Source organism: Copidosoma floridanum, unplaced genomic scaffold (genome assembly GCF_036245765.1).
Source record: "Copidosoma floridanum isolate Cflo_tuat_1 unplaced genomic scaffold, Cflo_Japanese_pri ptg000012l, whole genome shotgun sequence".
NCBI lineage: Eukaryota > Metazoa > Arthropoda > Insecta > Hymenoptera > Encyrtidae > Copidosoma > Copidosoma floridanum.
The window spans coordinates 903,580-925,857 of NW_028321889.1; the positions used below are offsets into that span (position 1 = coordinate 903,580).

At 33.9% G+C, this 22,278-nt stretch overlaps 2 protein-coding genes and 4 non-coding genes across 6 annotated transcripts in view; 3 read left to right on the forward strand and 3 right to left on the reverse strand.

The window, feature by feature from the left end:
* The window catches only part of LOC149375062 (uncharacterized), a 92,972-nt gene extending 78,168 nt beyond the window's left edge, over positions 1-14,804 (reverse strand). Inside the window, exons 1-2 of the mRNA XM_089590186.1 lie at positions 14,104-14,804; positions 13,034-13,127 (exon numbers count right to left, since the gene is read on the reverse strand). Coding sequence (XP_089446312.1) covers positions 13,034-13,127; positions 14,104-14,473 — 464 coding nt within the window. The 5' untranslated portion in view covers positions 14,474-14,804. The remainder of the gene's footprint in view (positions 1-13,033; positions 13,128-14,103) is intronic.
* TRNAN-GUU (transfer RNA asparagine (anticodon GUU)) lies at positions 8,595-8,668 on the reverse strand. Its single transcript has one exon. It is a non-coding gene; the product is annotated as a tRNA-Asn (tRNA).
* Positions 10,339-10,457, forward strand: LOC149375063 (5S ribosomal RNA). The gene has a single exon (XR_016292926.1). It is a non-coding gene; the product is annotated as a 5S ribosomal RNA (ribosomal RNA).
* LOC111643111 (5S ribosomal RNA) lies at positions 11,561-11,679 on the forward strand. Its single transcript, XR_002759648.2, has one exon. It is a non-coding gene; the product is annotated as a 5S ribosomal RNA (ribosomal RNA).
* Positions 13,215-13,287, reverse strand: TRNAF-GAA (transfer RNA phenylalanine (anticodon GAA)). The gene has a single exon. It is a non-coding gene; the product is annotated as a tRNA-Phe (tRNA).
* Positions 14,805-20,896: 6,092 nt separating the features above from the next.
* On the forward strand, positions 20,897-22,239 carry LOC106646321 (uncharacterized). Its single transcript, XM_089590246.1, has 2 exons — positions 20,897-21,998; positions 22,083-22,239. Exons 1-2 carry the CDS (start codon positions 21,004-21,006, stop codon positions 22,207-22,209), a joined length of 1,122 nt encoding a protein of 373 aa, XP_089446372.1. The 5' UTR covers positions 20,897-21,003; the 3' UTR covers positions 22,210-22,239.
* The last annotated feature ends 39 nt before the right edge of the window (positions 22,240-22,278 follow it).

The window sequence follows — 22,278 nt, forward strand, 5'->3', positions numbered from 1 at the left end:
TATCGCTGCATTCGGATGCGCGCGCGGTTTGACGTCTTGGAAGGTTGAGCGACAAAAAAAAAAAAAAAAAAAAAAAATACAAACAACACAAAAATAGATACTGATGGCTTATCGCGAGTTGAAGAAATGAATGACCATACGATAAAAATTTAACAAGTCGTTACTTCGATACGTTCAAGTAATTAAAGGAAGATAAAGAAAATTAACATAGGAAACCATGGGAAATCTTGGAAAAAAATTAAATTTTTTTTCTAGAATAGTACATTTGCTATTTGCGGACAAAACGTACCTACAACGTATCTATAATCACCATAAAAACAAGGCAGTTGAGAGAAAATCGTATCGAACAGATTTACCGATCACTTTGCGAATGTTTTCTGTACTTGTCCGACGTGTGTATAGTAGCAGGGCTCGAGCGCGATTTAAAGGCCACGTTGCTCGAGAATGAGCATGACAGAGTAAGTAAAACCTTTCTCGCAGGGATAAAACGATTCTCAAGAGCAGTGGGGCCCGAGCACAACAATGAGCCGAGAAAGAACCAGTAGAATTCAAGGTCATTCCCGGTCTCGCAGTCGTGCAAACTCGCGGATCGCAAGTATAAACAGCTCGCGCGTCACGAGTCGAAGGAGCGAAGAAGACGAAGGAGGAGAAGGCATTGCTCGATCGGGGCCGATAATGTGCGGTACTCGCGGCCTTGGGACTCCGCGGGCGGAGATAGCGTGCACGTCGAGGAAGATACTGCCTGCAGTTTGCGCGAAGTGGAGGCTATACACGAGAAACTGAAAGAGAAAGGCTTCACGTGGAGGAGCACGGCAAAAGATCCGGATGGTTCTCGTGTTTCTCGAAAATTTGTGGTCAATTACCTTGCCTTCGATGAAACATGTTTCTGGTAGTTAGCAAAGGACAAGACGCTTAGATTTTTCTCTAAATTGCTAATCTTTTGATTTTTTTCTTTTTTTTTTTTTTTTTTCTGAGGATTGTAGTTTTTTTCCAACTTACATTGCGTCAGAAATACTTATCAACGGGGAAAAATTTATATCGATGTTTTGATGATTTTTGATATACTTATTCTGATCGTTGAAAGAAAAATTATTAATATAGTTTTGTCAGTAATGCAGAGTGCGTTCATAAAAATTCTTAACACCAAGAGATTAATGGTAATTTTTTTTTTTTTTTTTTTTTTTTTTTTTACAACCGGTCATCTTAAACATTATTTTAGTTTTTTTTAACTAAAAAAATTATCGAAGAATATGATGTGGGGTCAAAATTTTTTTTTTTTTTTTCTTTATTTTTTTGTTGAATTACTTGAGTAGTTAATATTTCACATTTAATTATTTCTCAAAATAAAAAATAAATATTTGGGTTAGTTTTGTTGAAAGATTTTTTTCAATTGTTATTCAAAGAAAGATGCAGAACTTGTATAACTTCATTAAGTATACCATTTCATTTTTTTATTATATATTACAATTTATCTAATACATGAATACGCCGGAAAATGATTTTCTTCTTAAATTAAACTATTTATGTAAAAAGTCTAATAATCTACCGATTAAACGGCTAAATATCAAAAATCGATAAGGTATTTTAAAAGTTATTTTTAAAAACATTAACTCTGTACTGGATATACACTAAAAACTCACTAGTTACTTGGAACAATTTATTGTTAATGTCACATGTAAATAATTAAATGATATTTTTCGTAATAATCTTTATTGTTATTATCATCGTTATTATTACTATTATTGTTATTATTATTATTATTATTTACTTACAGAAAAATATTTTACGAGTGATAAGACGTTGTATAATTACACATATGACGATTAAAAACATATGCTGATAAGATAAAAACGTCAATAAAAGATTGTGCCATTATAACACTTAACTCTGACACATGTCAACGAGATTTGATACGAGTAATGAAAATACTTACTAACTCATTTGATAATGTTTAAAAAAATATTTTAAATTTTAAAGAGTAAAAATTAATATAATTTTCGGAGAGTCTCGATTTATGTCTCTAGTATTCTCCATGTTAGATATGTTTAGACAAGTTTTAACACATAAATTCGAATTAGAAAAGTATTGTAAAATAATATCTTAATTATTTACTTATTATTTTACTTATCAGGTGATATTCAACCAACTGTAACGACTAAAATGTACAATAACGACAAACAAATTACGTATGAGAAACAACTCGACAACGATAAAGTTAGTATTTATGTTAAAGAAATCTCATCGTAACTCCTGGCAACTACTACATTTTACACATTTTAGCAGCCAATAATAAGGAACATTGCTTACTAAACAACCGTTAACAAACGTGCGTCACTTTTCAAGCTCTAACAAAAACTAACGAAGAACTACGTGGCATCAAGAATGATGCAGTTTTGTTGGCGATGATTTATCAACAATTGAAAGGGTACTACTAAATAAACCGTTATAGATCATTGTGTAGCTATCAACCCTCAAATTAACATGGCACCTCGCACTTTACCCTATTAAAATGATCAAATATAAAAAGATCCCCTGTCAACGTCCATACCATGCTGAAAGTACCGGTTCTCGTACAGTACCGTCCGATGGTTTGCATCGATCGGACACGCATGCTAAGAGAGCGATCCTCTTATTAGACGCCCCGGGCTTCACGATTGGCAAATTACACTATAAACTGCTAGGCAAAGGCAAAAAAACTGAGATTAGTGCCATCGCTAGATTTTCTTTATATCATTGTCGGGGAGGGGCAATAAACGCCTCCTACCCCGACATGGACCAACAACATAACCTCAACGAGGAAAACAAACACACGAAAAAGGATTTTACAAGTAAGAAAAGATCCATTTCACAAACACAAATGGATACCAGCAAAATAACTAAAATAGACAAAAAAATTTTTAGAGAATTGGACAATAAATCTAAAATACTGGTCCGCAAGATACAAAATCTAGCTAACCTCAACGCGGCTTCAAAATATAAACCAACATTTACCAACATAAACAAAAAAAAAACTCCTCAAACAACGATCAAAGAAAAGAACTGGAAAAAATACATCTAACTGAAACCTCAACGAAGCAAATGGAAACTGATGAAACTGAAAGTCTTGAGGATTAAGATCGTGATACTGAAGAGAAGATCTCAGAAAGCAACAAGCTTGACTTAAAAGCAAATGCACCGCTTATTATGGTAGAGAACTGTACCACCAGACGACTGATTGAAATCTTAAAAAAAGACAAGAGATGTGCTGATTTTGTAATTAAAAACAGAGCGAATAACAAATGTAGCATCCAACCTGAAGACACATATCAACACACAGAGATATGCAACATTTTAGATGACAAGAATATCCAATTTTTCACATTCACGCCAAAAGATGCTAAAGCTAGATCCATTGTACTAAGAGGATTAAGCGATGACACCTCTACAGAGGAAATCAAAGAAGAAATTGAAAGGCTACACATCGAAGACATCATGATACTAAATGTTAAACAACAGCCAACCAAGGGACCCAGACTATTTTTAATTCAACTGAGCACAAACAGCGCAATAGAGAATCTCATGAGTATTAAAAAGATCTTGTATCAAGCCATCAAATGGAAACCGATAAAAAAAAATTGTTTGCCACAATGTAAGAAATGCCAACGCCTTGGACATGTAGCAAGCAATTGTTTCCCAACAAAACAAGTAACTGATATTAAGCGCCAAATTCAAACTTGAAATCCGATATATGAATGACATACAAATTGTTAAATTATTACAGCAAGCGTATATGAACCATTCTGTAATTAATATTTATATAAGAGGATTTTTTTCTATTTTTTTTTTTCAATCCATAACCGTAAATATGTATTTTGTCAATAAAAAACTTTTTATAAAAAAAAAAAAAAAAAGTACCGGTTCTCGTCCGATCACCGAAGTCAAGCAGCCGCGGTTAGTACTTGGATGGGTGACCGCTTGGGAACCCCGCGTGCAATTGACACCCTTTTTTTTTTTTTTTTTTTTTTTTTTATCATTATTTTCAACTTAAGCACCCCTTACGATATGTGGGTCTTCAAATATTTGATTCTACGATTCTCTTCTAATTGTCTCGTTAAGTAATTAATGTATTCAATGTTGGTAAGCTTCTAGATTTTTTAGACGTTGTAAAATGTAAAGAAATCATTCAATCCCATGAATGTGGAAGAATGACTCCAATACAACGCATCACGTAAACTATTAAATGGTGCATTTTCTACACTAACATATCTAGTTAATCGTAATTATGTTCTTATGTTTTCCTAATATTTTTGGTTGTCGATACTCATCTATTGATTAATTAAACTTCACGAGTAAATGTGATGACCTTTTCGAAAATTATGAGCTTACATTGAGATATTTATATTCTCTGTCAGACGTTTCAGAAATAAAAACCAATACTGGGGTCTAATTGCGTGCTTTGATATACGCAATAGCTTTCGTGAATTACTGTCATACTACATCTTTGAACATCAAAAAGTCAACTTTCTGTTACGTTTTCGTCATAAGGTGGTGGTGTGACGGTAAATCTCGAACCGTATGGCGTATATAGAAGCACGCAATTAGACCCCTGAAGTGTTAATTTTTTTATTTTCAGAATATTCATAAACATTCTATGTTATAAATATCGCCGGTAGTTAAGGGTTCAACCATACTCTCACCATATATTGCATTAATCACAAACGGAAAGTGCAAATGGCATTTACCTTTCTTCGCATGTACGCACGATATTTGCCTTTGTACCTAATTGGCGAATACTTTGTTATTTGCCCAGGCTCGTTCTTAAAAATCCAAACACGTGGTCTAACCACGACGATACTTAGTTGAGCCGAGAGACAGGGGGAGGGGAAGCCAAAGAGCCGTCGTAATGCTAGAGCGAAAATGCGAGTCACGTGTACGCATAACGTTTCCTGCCCTCTCCCGACGCGCTTAGAATTGCGTACGAGTTTTCGACGAGATAGTAGAGAGACACATTTAACGAAAAAAAGTCTGTGTGTGCATCGAATTTTTCTCATACATGGATGGTATTGCCATGTATTCACTACACTTGAGGTATTTTACAGACTGTTTAAATAAAGCCAATGGTAAAACGAAGTACATGCAACCATACGGTATTCAAAGCTTCAGCGAGCAGCGTACATATACGCACACGACCAATGTGTATTGCAAGCACGCACCTTATCTTGATGCATATAAGAGTTTTAAAATGCATGACATGTATGGGTCCTAGCCCTTCCTACTTCTTTCACTCTTATTGGGTTCGAGCGCAATTCCAAAATCGCACCCCCCACTGGGCACTTTGAGAACGATTGGTCGTGATTAGAAAAAGTAATTATTATGAAATCGAGCTTCCGGCTGCATTCACCAGGTGGCCAACCCTTAAATGTATCTTTTCTACAAGCATGTGGAAAGTGGAAATCAATTCATAGTACTGTCCTTTTCTAATGACGACCAATCGTTCTCAAAGTGCCCAGTGGGGGCGCGATTTCGTTATCCACTCAAGGCCAGTACAGTGGAAATAATTCAACCTTATTTGTTTCAGTTTCTTTTACAATTTTTTATTTGTTGATTTTTAATAAATTTTTTTTTACAAGGATTCCTGAGCTTTAAATGTTGCAGTAAATAAGTAGTTTATAGAAAAATTTATTTTCGTCGGGTACAAAGTCGTAATAACCGTGCATTTTTTATGTTACAAAAGATTATGATATTAATATACAATACTTATATCAAAGTAATCAGTTTCCGGATTTTCTATCGATGGCAACAATCCAAAATTTCGAATTTTAATTTTTACATCAGCCACAATATGTAAAGAAAAATACCCGAAACACAAACCTGATGTATTATGTTTTTCGCATTAAAATCGCATTCGTGCCCGAATAAAGCAAATTTTCAACTCGTGCACGTAAAATCACTTACCCATTCACATCACAAAACCAATATCCTCACACGAAACTGCCGTTACGGAGCTTGTGGCGATTCACGAAATTCGCCGTCTCATTCTCATTCGTCCCATTTCTCGCGCAAGTTTTTCGATTTTCACTGCGCGTTTTCTCCATTAGCCAAGGACAGGGGGAAGGCGAGCCGCGAACAATAAAAATGAAGAGGTATATATAGCTTGAGACAAGAGCGGAAGAATCTCAAGTTTGCCCACTTGGTGGGTAAGTATTTTACGGAAACTGCCGCCGCGCGGTTCGCACCATGCACCATGGCTCTTTGGATGCCGGATCGATCGAGGGAGCCACTCCGAGGGTGCTCGCTAGTTTAAGACGTGTCGGGCATTCGTCCCATCTGCCGGTACGGCCGGCGAATACTAATATGCTCGTGCTCGAGCTTAGCTGTACACGCGGGGAATACAAAAGAAGTGCAAAACCCTCGGACGAGGGAAAATTTGGTCTTTTTAATTGACTCCTGGTTTTTGCATTGTGCACCAAGCCACGTGACAAGCTTCAAGTTTCAAGTGTTATTGAAGATTCGTCTATATTTTTTCCCGAACAATGGGATTGCAATGACAATCAATGCGATGATTTTTGATGACTTTATGTTTATAACGTCCCGTTTCTCGAATTGAGGCGACTAATTTCAATATGATAATTCCCATATCATATACATTTATCACCCAAAACACTTTTGAAACTTGATTTTTGGGATAGCTTTGAGATATTTCAGCAATACACTTTCAAGCTCATCTACGCTTGTAAAACGACAGATTTTTAGGGCTTCATTGATTTTTGGAAACAGAAAAATTACACAGGACTATGTGTATCTCACATGGAAACTGGCGCCATATAACCGAATTATTTTTGCCACAAATTCAAAAACAAGCAACGACGTGTGTGAGCAGGTTCATAATCGTTATGCAAACGCTATACAAATTTTCTTGTCACAGATTGCAAGAACTCATAGTGCTTTACGGTATTAAAATCAAAGAACAAAGTGATTATAATCTTTACATTTGACACAACTCAGATTATTGGTCTTGACTATCCAGAATGCCTCCACTAGGACAAGTGAGTCCTAGTTTTGACACGATAACTATGAACTTATATTCGTATAGATTATGTATAAATCAAAGGTACTGCGCCTGTGTAATGGTTTTATGCATACGCGCTATAACACCTGGCTGCATCCAGCTGGTGCCTCGCTGTATACTCCTTTCTTTTTCAACTTGATAGTGACGTACCCTTTAATCTGATGATACTGCGGTGCTACTGTACCTCAGATAATGGTATTTTTTTTCTTTACACGTTTTAACTTGATATAATAAAACGTTTGAGAAATTATAATCATACAATTTTTTTTTTAGTGATTACGTCAAGATAAATTAGAGACATCACTAATACTACTTTTAGAAAAATGATAGTCTATTTAAATGTTGCTGAAACGTTTAATTAAATTTTTAACGATTTTTTCTCATAAAGATAATTATAATTTTCAAGTTCATTGGCTTGTATCTAATTTTCATTATGGTTTTAAATGACATTACTATTCAAAGATTCAAGTCAAACGCTTTGTAAAGAAACGATAACTAAAAAAGTTGTAACCTCAACTCAAAAATTAAATTGAATACTTTCAATCACATGTTTTATTCAGAGTAATAAAATCTCTATAGTACTTTACGAGTAGTAAAATCTTTACAGTACTTTGCGAAGCCATCAAGCAAGTCAGCACAATAAATTGTATTTTTTAAAATTATTTTTCTTTCTCTTGATTTGAGGAAAAGAAGGAGGATTCACAAGTTAAGGATCACCGTGCCATTTACGACTGAAAAAACCGGTTCCTAATCTTTTTGTAACCAAAAGAAAGAGACGGAAAGTCGAGTAAATCTCAATCCTAACTAGGTTATGTTATTAATAATGAGTGAAATGTTACACATTAAACATTTCATTTATTATTATTAAAAAAAAAAAAACAGTTATGTAAGTAACGTTTAGTATATACGGCTGTTAGAACTACTCCACATTAAAAGCCGTTGGAAAATGGGCTTGTAAAAAACTTATATAAAAACTGATACTGAAAGTAGTATTAATCAGTCACTGAAAAAATTTAACTCAAGATTAAAAAATAATAAAGTAAGTAAATCTTTTAAGTATTTATCAAGAAAAAGCAAATATTTTAAATCAAAAAAATACCAGATCTTGGAACAATCAAAATAATTACTTATTGCGACTACTATCTAATTAAAAAGGTGCTTAATCATTTTAGTTTGACAATGCGTATAAAAAGAGACATAACCTTAAATATTTGATCCAGGTTTATGAAACTGTATTCATACTTGGCTAATTAATAATATAATCATTTTGTTTTCATAAAATTAGGTACATAACCTCAAATTTGTATTGACAACACCATTTTATAGCATTGAAATTTTATTGTAAAATTAAAATATTGGTGCATCAAAAACTAGTATCATTCTCAGGACTTTAGTTAACGCCATCATTGACCAAAAAATGTACTAATACCCACTTATGAAAACTGATTAATGAATGGTGATTGTATATCCTCCGAATCTTTGAATCGTATGAAATAGTTTTAGTAAACGAAATTCAACACTTATGAGTACCAAAGGCAAAAACAAACGCCCCCGGGTGGGCTCGAACCACCAACCTTTCGGTTAACAGCCGAACGCGCTAGCCAATTGCGCCACGGAGGCAGATACTTATCTGGCCGTTTGGAGACCATCTCAGCAGCGCATTATTGTTAGGCTTATCTCTTTTGATTAAACTACGCAACACCAATATGGTTTAACCAAAGTGCCCACACCTTGGAAAGAATTAGACTGCTTGAAAGAACACGGCCAAGAGCATGCTTGAGTACTTACAAAAATTCGACCTGTGATTACCAAAAATACATAGGAAATAAAAATCTGTAGAATAAAACAGGAATCACCAAGATTGAACTTGACTCTTCCATTCTTGCGGGTGGAAATCGTGATGGCTTCCGACGAATTCCCAATGGCGCTTCTGTTTTTCTCTTTATCTCTGCTTCTTTTGCGCGACTAACAGGTTTTGTTTCCCGGCCGATGCACCAAAAAATATAGCTAACAAAACTACCGAGCTCCAAAAGACGAGAGATGAAGGCAAAAGATGTTTCTTTTTGAAAACGAAAACTTTATTAAAACAACTAATTTAATCTTAACAGCTTCAGTATTTTTTCTGAACTGAGGAAAACGCACACTTCTTTAAAAAACAAAACAACTTTTTTTTAATATGTCAACGCTTGTCATTTATATTCGAATGCATTTTTCATACTTTACTACACATACAAGACGAAAAAACTTATTTCACTTTAAACTATATTATGCTTGATTGATCCGGAACACGTATTATTCTAACGTACGTCCATTTCATGCGTACCTACGTGTGTAATTAAATAAAATGATTCATCAACAATCAAATAAACCGTTATACTCTCTATTTCAACCAGTGAATATAAACTAAATGATTAGTTAATATTCACTTATTTGAAAGTGAAATGGTTCACTTTTAAACTAGTGGATAGTTTCACTATCTCAAATAGTGAAATTAATAATATCATACAACTATAAAGAAAATAATCATAAAAATGATGACAACACAACAGCGACCATAAGTAGAAGAGAATTGTCCTCTCTCTCTCTTTCTAGCTCTAGCTGTTAATGGAAAGTAATGATTAGTCGAGTCCACACATTAACAAACGACACTTTGTTTCATCCACGCCAAAGGTTAGTCACTTGCAGTACTCGCACTGTTGTATAAACTACCACAATGCTACTTACGTTCAAGTACACTGATCCACCACTAGAAACTTCCACAGAACAAAACTTAAATACGTTACATGCTTTTTCTACACTTAACATTACTTATTAGTATTATATTTGTACACACACAACACTACCAACACAAGTAACTATCTGTAAATTAAATTTCTTGTATTACTAAATACACGCGACATCATAATGATACTTGAACATAATATCGTATTTTTTATGGCATCAAAACAGTTGTTAAAACACACTCATGGTCAGATTTAACCTTGCTCGTTCGGTGGCAGAGACACGACTAAGCTGTTTTGACTAAAAAAAGTGAAATAAGCAATTTTCACTTTGTAAATAGTGAATATCTATGACTTTTCACTTTTTGAAATAGTGAAAATATTTTTCAACTTAAAAATTAGTTACTATTCACAATTTTAAAAGTAAAGATCTTATTTACTTCCGTAAATAATGAAATTTGCGCTATTTCAAATTTAGAGAGTAGATCATTTTGTAGCTATCAACCCTCAAATTAACATGGCACCTCGCACTTTACCCCATTAAAATGATCAAATGTAAAAACAGCCCCCGTCAACGTCCATACCATGCTGAAAGTACCGGTTCTCGTCCGATCACCGAAGTCAAGCAGCATTGGGCGCGGTTAGTACTTGGATGGGTGACCGCTTGGGAACCCCGCGTGCTGTTGGCACCCTTTTTTTAAAAATTTTTTTTTTTTAGTCGTAAATAACGACCTTAAATTATTTTGGCTCTTACAATTTTGATTCTCTCTCTGAGGTGACTCATTAAGTAATGAACGTAGTGTATCATTTTTAACAAATTTTTTTTTTAATATAACACATGGATTTTTTTTTTAATTTTACCCGGTACTAGAGGCAGTCTGGAAATAATTAAAGTTTCCTACCTTATCGATAAGGTTACTTTAATTGCATAGCTTTATGAATTATTTATTCAGCAGCTGTAAGGTAAATTACCCTGTATTCGGACAAAAGTGTTGTTCGGACCTATATCTGGACAGCAGCGATAATAAATTACATAATTTTTTTACAATTTCTGAATGAAAAAATTTATTTGTAATCTACAGTATCGAATTGATTTAGGATAGTTACAACATACGTCGAATTAATTTGATAATTCATTACTTAAAATAAATGTTTTTTCTTGCAAATCGAGGTTTTTTGTGTTTGGCTGCTGTCCGGAAATAAGATACTACGGTTGAAACTGTACCCCATATTCGGACACACATAATCCAGCAATTCACTTGCTTACAAGTGCAAAGAAATGGTTATACTATGTAGTAAAATACAGTAATAGTTTGTTTTTTGCATTTATTTAACAAATTAAAGCCATTAAAGTAAAATATAACTGTATACAAAGATCTGCCATAACCTCATTTTCTCAATGTTCACGACTGTCCGGATTATGGTCCCTACGTCGTAACAGGACCTATATTCGGACTATTTAGAAATGCATTGTCCGAATATAGGGGTTTTGAGACTGAATCTTTATAATTATTTTAAACAATGATCACACGGTCACACAGAACTTTTTTTTTTTTTTAAGTGACAGAAAAATTACTTTATTATCTATATGTCAACCGTCTTTTTCGCAAAAACAGCTAATTTTTTTGTGAATTTAGAAATATTGGATTACCTAAAATTATGTGTCCGAATAGAGGGTACTTTACCTTAGCTATTTTATCGAAAAAACATAAGAGTAAACGCACATTCTTGACACTTCGAAGAACGAGTTACTTATGGCCCAATTAGAATCTCAAATAAAAGATCAACCCCCGTCAACGTCCATACCATGCTGAATGTACCGGTTCTCGTCCGATCACCGAAGTAAAGCAGCATTGGGCGCGGTTAGTACTTGGATGGGTGACCGCTTAGGAACCCCGCGTGCTGTTGACACCTTAATTTTTTTAATTATTAATTTAGTGGTAAACAACGACGTTCAATTTTTTGGCCCCTACAATTTTGGTTCTCTCTTCTCATTAAGTAGTGAACGTCATGTATCATGATAAATTAATTTAATTTCTATCATTTTAACATGTAAAAAATATAGGTAATTTTTTCAGATTTTACTAAGCTCTTATATTGTTATGATGAAGTGTTATGTCACAGACACGCTATTACATTACTCGTAACAAAAGATAATATTTTATATCACGTGTGTGGTAAATGTTCTAATACTCAGTTATAGGTTAAGAATTTATCACATTAGGTAATGTGGAGTTTTTTTTTAATTTAATACTTGTTTTTAGCTGGGATAAGTTGACTTTGTTAGAAATTATTTATAGACAGTGCTTACTGCAGCTTGACTATATTGTGAGTGTAGGCAATTTCTTAATTAGTATACTACAGGTCTTGAAATTAATCGTTATTCTGTTCGAGATACAAGTGATCATATAAATATATGTGAAAGAATGGCAATACTCGTTCAAATAACTTTAATAGCTTTAATCAGAACTTATGTACAACAAGGTACTCACATTGATAGATTTATTTATATTCACTATGTGCAGTAATCTAAAATAGTGCTACCTGCATGGCAAGAAGAAGGTGATGCTGGATAACACGAGTATACATTGCCTGTTATGGGCTGCAAACTCTGTTAATTGTTTTTTGTAGTTTTAATGAATTTTTGATATGTATAGTATCGATTTTCAGTGTCAAGAATTTGTTTTTAAACAGAAAACAATTTTTTGTTTCAATATTTACTTAGTTATTTTTTTTAACTGCAAAACAATAATTATCTGTTTAAAACAAATACTTGACACTGAAAATCTATACTTCAAGTATCAAAAATGCTAGTAAATATTTAAACAAACAAGTTGTTTGCTTCATCTCAGAAATCTAAGCTTCTAATATGATCACTTTGTTTGTGCATGACATAAATTGAAATTAAAATAAATTCAATGAACAGGTAGAAGTTTTAGGTTTAATTTTTAACCATAAGAAACCCTGTAGACATACTTTGGAAGAAAAAGTATTGTTTAGGCGTAGCAATTTTTAGTCAAGACTGCCCTACCAAAGTGTCTCATAATTCTTTGGAAGCTCAGCACATAGTAAAACATTTTACAGAAGAAATGTTTTATACTATGGTTAAATGAATTTTGAATTATTTTTAACGAGTGTAAGTACTGTGTGCAATATAATCAACGTTTTAAAGAACATTAATTGTAATGATCTCAATAGTTTATTTTAAAATGCTGTCAATGAACATAAGAAACATGTGTAGCTAAGTAAATTATAAAAAACTTACGTGTTTACTGCCATTGTCTTTTCTTTGTCATTATTAAAAGCTTGCAAAAGACTGGTTGCATCAACAAACTTCTTTTTTCTATCATCTTCTGTGTCTGAAAGATAAAATTTTGGGTTAAATAACATATTCCATAAACAAAATTGCAAATAAGAATTTTTTAAGAATAAAAACAAAAACATATTGCCGAAACCCGGGATTGAACCGGGGACCTTTAGATCTTCAGTCTAACGCTCTCCCAACTGAGCTATTTCGGCTAGTGTTAGCTTGTGGCTCATAAGATGGTAAAGAATATCAAATTTACTATTGTAAATAAGTTTTCAAAGATTATTGTAACAGAGGTCTATTCAAACTCTTTTCAAACATTCACGTTTTTTCATTAAGTTAAAATTATTAAACAATAGCTTTCCAACGTCTCATCAGATGTTTCACATAAAATAACTTTTAATTTAATTTTTTCTTGGTATTTCATACAATAAATCGTAGTAGAAAATTTCATGTTCATAAAATTTACAATGAAACGATTAGCTTTTTCATATTTAATATCTTCCAATTGAAAAAATCAATACATGTCATAATCTGTTGGCAAGGTAGAGATCTAGTAATTTTTAAAATTTGTTTCAGTTTAACTTCTAAATTGACTTTCATCTTTTAAGTAAAGTTAAAAGACTTGTTTTCTATTGTCGTTGTCTAGTTTTATTATGAGAAATTAAAATTTAAAAAATCTATTAATTACATTTTTTTCCCAATACAAATCTGAATGATGAATTTGCACTAACGACTAATGTTATGCTTATTTCGTAAGAAAATTGCTACCAATGCAATCACTAATTTATGTGATAATGCAAAACTGACAGACATTGTAGATGAAAAACAACAATCAGGAAACATTTTACAATGACTGAAATCGATGTTATTGAAGAATGTTTATAACTGTTCGATTAACTTTTTTCAGTGGATTAATTTTCGATTTCGATTAATATTAACGTTTTTAAATGTAAGGATTCAAGTTCAATTGATAATTGCACAAACAATACCAGAAACAAACTTTCAATTATCTTTTGAGCCTTTACCTGAGCTGTAGGCTTTGCCAAGCACTTGTTTGACTCTGCTTTTGAGGGCTTCCTGCCGTCTCCACTCGTGAATTTCTTGTTTCAAGGCTATCGCATTACATTTTTCTCTTTCCGACAAATTCGTGGTAGAATCCGTGTTGTTAGACATTGCGGGATGTGGCTTTTCTGACCGTCTTGGTACCTTCCCCCGTTTGACGTTGTACGACGAACACGCGGCAATTTTCGTTTTACCGGCCAACGGCGCAGATTGACGTTGCACCAGGCACTTTGTGACGTTTCTTCTTCCTCTAATATTTGCATTGTCAGAATCGGTCGTTGATTTTCTAGTTGACATCGCGTTCAACTGAGCCAAGCTTGACCTTCTCGACATTTTCACTCGAATTTGAGGTGAATGCACATGCAACAAAAATCTTCTGTTCGCTGTGTCACTTGTTTCGTAAAAAATACTTTTTTCTTATAATGCACTTGTTGATATCAAAGAATATATTAGGGCAACACAGAACTAAACTTCCTGCCAAGTCTAACAAAAATAAGTAGTTGTTATCTTACTTATACATCCATCTTGTATTTCATTCGACGGTTACAGCAATTAATATATAAACTCGCACGTCTCCAAGTCTCTTGGCTTTATCAGAACAAAACACTGATACGTAGGTATATTCTTCTACTTCTTTGTAGTCACGAAGTACGTCATCCTAAGTATAGCTTTGCTCTCCGAATCAGATGTTTCCCTCCAAATTCTTCCGGCTTCATAATATAGGTATGTTGCAACACGTTCTGTTCATGCATATGCACTTATGCCATAGAGGTATAAGAATAGAGGAGAAAAGGGGACGTGATATGCGACAGCAGAATTCGCTACGTAACGGGGCATCTGTCTTTGTCTGGCAGTTGTGTTATTGGTCGAGTCATACATGAGATTGAATCAACTGTAGGATCCAGAACGAAGAAGTAGCCAATAACGTGGCTTTGGCAACAAGGACAGATGCCCCGTTTCACTTAGTTATGCTGTCGCTGCCGCTAATGGGTTAGTATAGCGCTTTTCCCCTCTATTCTTATACCTCTATGACTTATGCAGTACTGCTGCAGTGTGCACTGTGCACTTGTGCAGTGAGAGTTTTTCAAACATGTACTATACACCTACACATACATGCATCGTAACGTAACCTCTTACTTCTGTGTCTCGGTATCTTATGTTTGTATTTTGTATGTAATTTTTTATAACCATACTTATATACGTACTTGTACGGTAAACAAACAATTTGAATTTCTATTCAGTTAACAGTGTATTTTTAAAACTGTATCAAGATATTTAATTATCATAAAAGGTTTTGTTTACCGCTACCAGTTACTTTTTCTATTCAAACTATTTGGTGTTATTTTTTATTAAGGCATTAGGAATTAATTAGTATTGTTTAAAAATAAAACTACTGACGAAATGATTTCGAAATTTCAAACCGATAAGTGTAGGGTCGTCAATGCCAACGGGTGTTTTCCGCAATCGTCACCGCAGCAAGTAATTTAAGGTTGCGCTCTACGCTACCATCAGGTCGGTAAGCCAACTACCTTGAATTAACTGGCGCTCTGTTCCGTAATCTGGCCACTTAAAATAGCAGACGACAGTCAACAGCGATGAAATCTTAATACGTAACTTTACAGCCTCTGATTTTATCATTCTGATGGTAAAGAGAGCACGGTGTAAGATGTACGTAAAGTTATTTGCAGTAATTACAGAAATTACTACTAAGTAATGCCATACGGTCGATTTTATTAAACCATATGAATATCTGTATTTTTAGAGTTCAAATTTTGAGTGAAAAATAGATTGTAAACTTGCCGCAAACAGCACAAACTACGTCAACTTTTTATTATCTATCTGTAAGATTAGTTGCGGCTGGTTTGTAATTATCAAAGTAACTTTGCTGTAAATAGCAATAGTTATTTGGATCAGCGCCATCTAGCGGTCTTTGTTTTTTGGCCAAAAGTGGCTCCTAAAATTCTCAATCAGTGCATTCAGGATTAGAGCCATTTAATTAATTATAAACCAGCCGCAACTCATGATGAATCTATAAAATAAAAAAATAACAATACATGTGTTTTAGGCGGCAAGTTTACAATCTATTATCTACCAAAAAATCGACCTCCTATGTGTTTGTACTTTTGAAGATACATTTTCGAGCATAAGATAGATTGTTAACTTGCCGCCAAAAACACATGTATTTTTATTTTTTGATTTTATAGCTTCATTACGAGTTGCGGCTGGTTTATAATTGACTAAATGGCTCTAATCCTGAATGCTCTGATTGAGAATTTTAGGAGCCACTTTTGGCCAAAAAATAAAGACCGCTAGATGGCGCTGATCCAAAGTAATTATTGCTACTTACAGTAAAGTCACTTTATTAGTTATAAACCAGCCGCAACTAATCTCACAGATAGAAGATAAAAAGTTGACGATGTTTGGGCTGTTTGCGGCAAGTTTTTACATCAATATTTTACATATCTTATATGGCTCATAAAATCGACAATATTTACAAAATTACAATACTCTTGACCTTTTACCATTAAATCATGTAAGCACAAATTAATCAGTCCATTAAAGAGACAACCGAAGAAAAAAGGCCTGAAAAAGAAGCACAGTCACACGAAAAGTCTCATATAAGAGTGGAGCATTGGATCTCACTTGATCAGAGAAGGTTGGGTTCTTTGTTTACTTATAACACTTAAAATTTACATCTCTGTAATAAATGTATTTTTCAATTAGTGAGGTCCGATGCTCCATTCCTAGGAGACTCTTCGTGTGGCTGCTTATTTTTAAGACCTTTTTTCTTCAGTTGTCTCTTTTCGACTGATTAATTTACGTGTATATTTGATCGTGATTTACGATTTCTGTAACACAAATCTTGTTATGTACATATTATATAAGTTAACTGTTTATTGGAAATCTAAAGTTGAAGGGCTGTTCTTTCATTAGTTAATGGTAAAAGGTCAAGAGTATTGTAATTTTATAAATATTGTCGATTTTATGAGCCATATAAGATAAGTAGAATATTGATAGTATGGAGGTCGATTTTTAGGTAAAAGATAAATTGTAAAGCAATTTAAATTAAGTGAGATCCAATGCTCCATTTTTAGGAGACTCTTCCTGTGTAACTGAACTTCTTTTTTAAACTTTTTTTCTTCAGTTGTCTCTTTTGGACTTAATACTTAACTTAACTATTTAATCATTGTTCAAGATTTCTGTAACACAAATCTTGGTATGTAGATATTATATAAGTTAGCTGTTTATTTAAACTAGAAAGAAAAAGGGCTGTGCTTCCGCGAATTAATGATAAAAGGTCTAAAGTATTTTAATTTTGTAAATATGGTAGATTTTATGAGCCGTATAAGATAAGTGGAATATTTATACTTTTCAGGGTCCATTTATAGGTAAAAGACATATTGTAAACTTGCCGCAAACAGCACAAACCACGTCAACTATTTATTATCTATCTATAAGATCAGTTGCGGCTGGTTTTATAACTAATAAAGTGACTTTACTGTAAGTGGCAATAATTATTTGGATCAGCGCCATCTAGCGGTCTTTATTTTTTGGCCAAAAGTGGCTCCTAAAATTCTCAATCAGAGCATTTAGGATTAGAGCCATTTAATTAATTATAAACCAGCCGCAACTCATGATGAAGCTATAAAATCAAAAAATAACGATACATGTGTTTTTGGCGGCAAGTTAGCAATCTGTCTTATGCTTGAAAATTTATCTTCAAAAGTACAAACACATAGCAGGTCGATTTTTTGGTAGATAATAGATTGTAAACTTGCCGCCTAAAACACATGTATTGTTATTTCTTTATTTTAAAGCTTCATAATGAGTTGCGGCTGGTTTATAATTAATTAAATGGCTCTAATCCTGAATGCTCTGATTGAGAATTTTAGGAGCCACTTTTGGCCAAAAAACAAAGACCGCTAGATGGCGCTGATCCAAACAACTATTGCTATTTACAGCAAAGTTACTTTGATAATTACAAACCAGCCGCAACTAATTTTACAGATAGATAATAAAAAGTTGACGTAGTTTGTGCTGTTTGCGGCAAGTTTACAGTCTATTATTTACTCAAAAGTTGACCTCTAAAAATAGAGATATTCATATGGTTTAATAAAATCGACCATATGGCATTACTTAATAGTAATTTCTTTAAATACTACACATAACTTCACGTACATCTTACACCGTGCTCTCTTTACCAGAATGATAAAATCAGAGGCTGTAAAGTTACGTATCAAGATTTCATCGCTGTTGACTGTCGTCTGCTATTTTTACTGGCCAGATTACGGAACAGAGCGCCAGTTAATTCAAGGTAGTTGACTTACCGACCTGATGGTAGCGTATAGAGCGCAACCTTAAATTACTTGCTGGTGACGATTGCGGAAAACACCCGTTGGGTTGTTGATAAAATGGCTCTAGGGCTAAGCTGCCTAACTAGCGCTGATCCGAATGATTATTACTATACTTATACTAGAGCCATTTAATCATTTATAAATCAGCCGCAACTAATTTGATAAATATAAAATAAAAAGTTAACATTTTTCGCACTATTGGCGGCAAGTTTACAATTTATCTATTACCTTAAAGTGTAAATATAAGGGAGGTCGATATTCGTATAAAACGTACACTGCAAACTTGCCGCAAGTAGCACAATTATCTTTAAATATTTATTTTGTATCTACATAATTAGTTGCGGCTGGTTTATAATTGATTAAATGGCTCTACTATAAGTAGTTATAATCATTAGGATCAGCGCCATCTAGCGGTCGTGATTTTTTTGGCCAAAAATTGCTTCTGAAATTCTGAAGGAGAGCTTTAGGCAGCTTAGCCCTAGAGCCATTTAGTCACTTATAAACCAGCCGCAACTCTTGAAATAGATACAAAATAAATAATTAACGATGTTTGTGCTACTTGCGGCAAGTTTGCAGTGTATGTTTTACACCAATATCGACCTCCCTTATATTTACACTTTCGGGTAATAGATAAATTGTAAACTTGCCGCAAACAGCACAAACATCGTTAATTATTTATTTTGTATCTATTTCAATAGTTGCGGCTGGTTTATAAGTGATAAAACGGCTCTAGGGCTAAGCTGCCTAAAGCTCTCCATCAGAATTTCAGAAGCAATTTTTGGCCAAAAAAATCACTACCGCTAGATGGCGCTGATCCGAATGATTATTACTATACTTATACTAGAGCCATTTAATCATTTATAAATCAGCCGCAACTAATTTGATAAATATAAAATAAAAAGTTAACATTTTTCGCACTATTGGCGGCAAGTTTACAATTTATCTATTACCTTAAAGTGTAAATATAAGGGAGGTCGATATTCGTATAAAACATACACTGCAAACTTGCCGCAAGTAGCACAATTATCTTTAACTATTTATTTTGTATTTACGAAATTAGTTGCGGCTGGTTTATAATTGATTAAATGGCTCTACTATAAGTAGTTATAATCATTAGGATCAGCGCCATCTAGCGGTCGTGATTTTTTTGGCCAAAAATTGCTTCTGAAATTCTGAAGGAGAGCTTTAGGCAGCTTAGCCCTAGAGCCATTTAGTCACTTATAAACCAGCCGCAACTCTTGAAATAAATACAAAATAAATAATTAACGATGTTTGTGCTACTTGCGGCAAGTTTGCAGTGTATGTTTTATACGAATATTAACCTCCTATATATTTATACTTTCGAGTAATAGATAAATTGTAAACTTGCCGCAAACAGCACAGAAAATGTTGAATTTTCATTTTGTATCTGTCAAGTAAGTTGCGGCTGGTTTATAATTGACAACATGGCTCTAGGGCCTAAAATATCTAAAGCTTTCCTTCAGAATTTTAGGGCCACTTTTTAGTTTAGAAATCTGAAACGCTAAAACCAGCCGCAACTAGTTGTGTAGATAGAAAATAAAAAGTTGACATTGGCTGTGCTGTTTACGGCAAGTTTACAAATAATCTTTTGCCTGAAAATCGACCTCCTACAAGAATATTAATACTTTTGTATGAATAATAATTTATCAATTGCATTGTAAAATTACGTGTGAAATGAAGAGTTAAAAGTAAAGTTTGAAATTATGTCATTGTTTACTGTCATTGAACATTTCGCATGTGTGCAATAAATTGATACAGGATTATACAGATACCTATTATTTTGCTGGGTGAGAAAGACGGATATTTGGTTTTGTTAGCATATTCCAGCGGTAATAATGCATATTTGGAATCTATGTTATATATTTATACAGCTTAAAATGTTTAAATATTAATCATGTGTGCCTATATTTACCAACTTATTTGTATAAATTGAACTTTATACAAAAACTCATGATACAATCATTGATTGTCTCAATCATTACTCTAAACGTTAGTGAAAAAGGCGGTTAAGGACGTATACTTAGCCTGCGGACTATGGGTGTATTCCGCAAATGCTGCCAGCAGTTAAGTTACGTAGGTCGTGGTAACGCCGCATGGTCGGGTAGCGCTAGCGTCAACCTGTACTAACTGTCGGTGGGTTCCGCATGTCAACAAACTCCGAAATATCAGATGGCATGGGAGCGAAAACAGTAAAAAATATCAAAGTTTGTTCAAAGTTTGTACAAACTTTGTTGACATGCGGAACCCACCGACAGTTAGTACAGGTTGACGCTAGCGCTGCCTGACCATGCGGCGTTACCACGACCTACGTAACTTAACTGCTGGCAGCATTTGCGGAATACACCCATAACAGATTTAACAGCCAGTGCTGCCACTGCGAAACACAAAAATAATCTCTGTTTACGCGTCGAAGAATTTAAAGCGTCTGCAGATGGTGTGTGACGTGACGTGCCGTTAGAGAGGTTAGAACGCGAAACAAAAAAAAATATGGATAAAAAGAAAATTGATGTTACATTTTGGGATAAGTTTGAAAAAAAAGTGGATTGTTCATTAGTGCCTCGTTTTTCGCAAGATACCGTGCGACCCTGTACGGAAGAGGACTTTCAAGATTACACGTTTAATCTAGAAAACAACCTACGCCGCATCATTTCAATGTTGGATGATTTGTTGCAAAATGAAGGTCAATGGACAACTAAGACTAAAAAACACCTAACTAAAGTGTTGGTAATAGTTGGTGAGCAGCATATTAAAAAAGCATGGAACACAAGTTCTTGCATTGAATTATCGAATGAATTGATTTCGAGACTCTGTAGAATTTTTAAACTCGAGAGCATAACTGAAATAATTAAAGACGATGATACATTTGTTTCTGTATTAATGTTTTTGAGGCCAAGGTTATTAAATGACACTTGGAAGTTCTACCCAGCTGCTGTCATCTGCTACAAGTGGCTTTTAGAGTGCATGGAAAAGCCTCTGTTGAAAAGACACGTTCCAGAAATTCTTCCAACAGCTTTGATTATTTTTGATGACTATGTTGCAGAGAATCAGGCCTTTGGTTTGGATTGTATAAACATCATTATTGAACATTGTCAAAAAAGCAGATGTTTGAGAAATTTCAATCATGACGAAGTGATTTATCAAGCACTTGAAAAAATGATGTACAAAGTGACACCTGAGTTGATTGTTCCTCTATACGCCTGCATTTCTAATTTATTAGAAAACATGGAATTCTGCAACGACAGTGGTAACAAGTTTGGATGGACAAAATATGATGAAGTTTTAATTATTTTGCTGGATAACATGGAGTTACAGAGTAAATTCGAATGCCGATACGCCTATGCGGTGAGTCTGAAAAATTTTTTGAAACTTAGCAATTCTGGTAAACAGATCAAAAGACTAGCTAGAATATTGAGCGAGTACTGTGAAAATACTATTGATTTGAAAACCACAGATGTGGCTCTTGATCTTGTAAAGATGTTGATGTCAACGCACAAACCAATCAATGTGAATTTTTATTCTCAAGTTTATTCTTCTCTCTTGAAACTTTGCTTGGAATTATCTTTGAGGAAAAATGTTAATGATATTTATGACAAAGCTTGCGAGTGCATCAATTTGTTGAACGAATCATGTCCACATGTGAGCAAAGAAATATTAGACAATGACGTGATAAGATCTGTCGTCAGGACCACATAAATGTTGTAAAAGGTGCTGTGCCATCCAAAAACGAAGTAAATAAAAAAAAAAAAACAAAAAAAAAAACAA

Bases quoted from the DNA above. Each gene is read 5' to 3' on its own strand.
- LOC106646321 (XM_089590246.1), top strand. From the start codon at position 21,004: ATGGATAAAAAGAAAATTGATGTTACATTTTGGGATAAGTTTGAAAAA. The intron at 21,999-22,082 runs GTCAACGCACAA...ATTATCTTTGAG, and splicing joins GATCTTGTAAAGATGTTGAT to GAAAAATGTTAATGATATTT.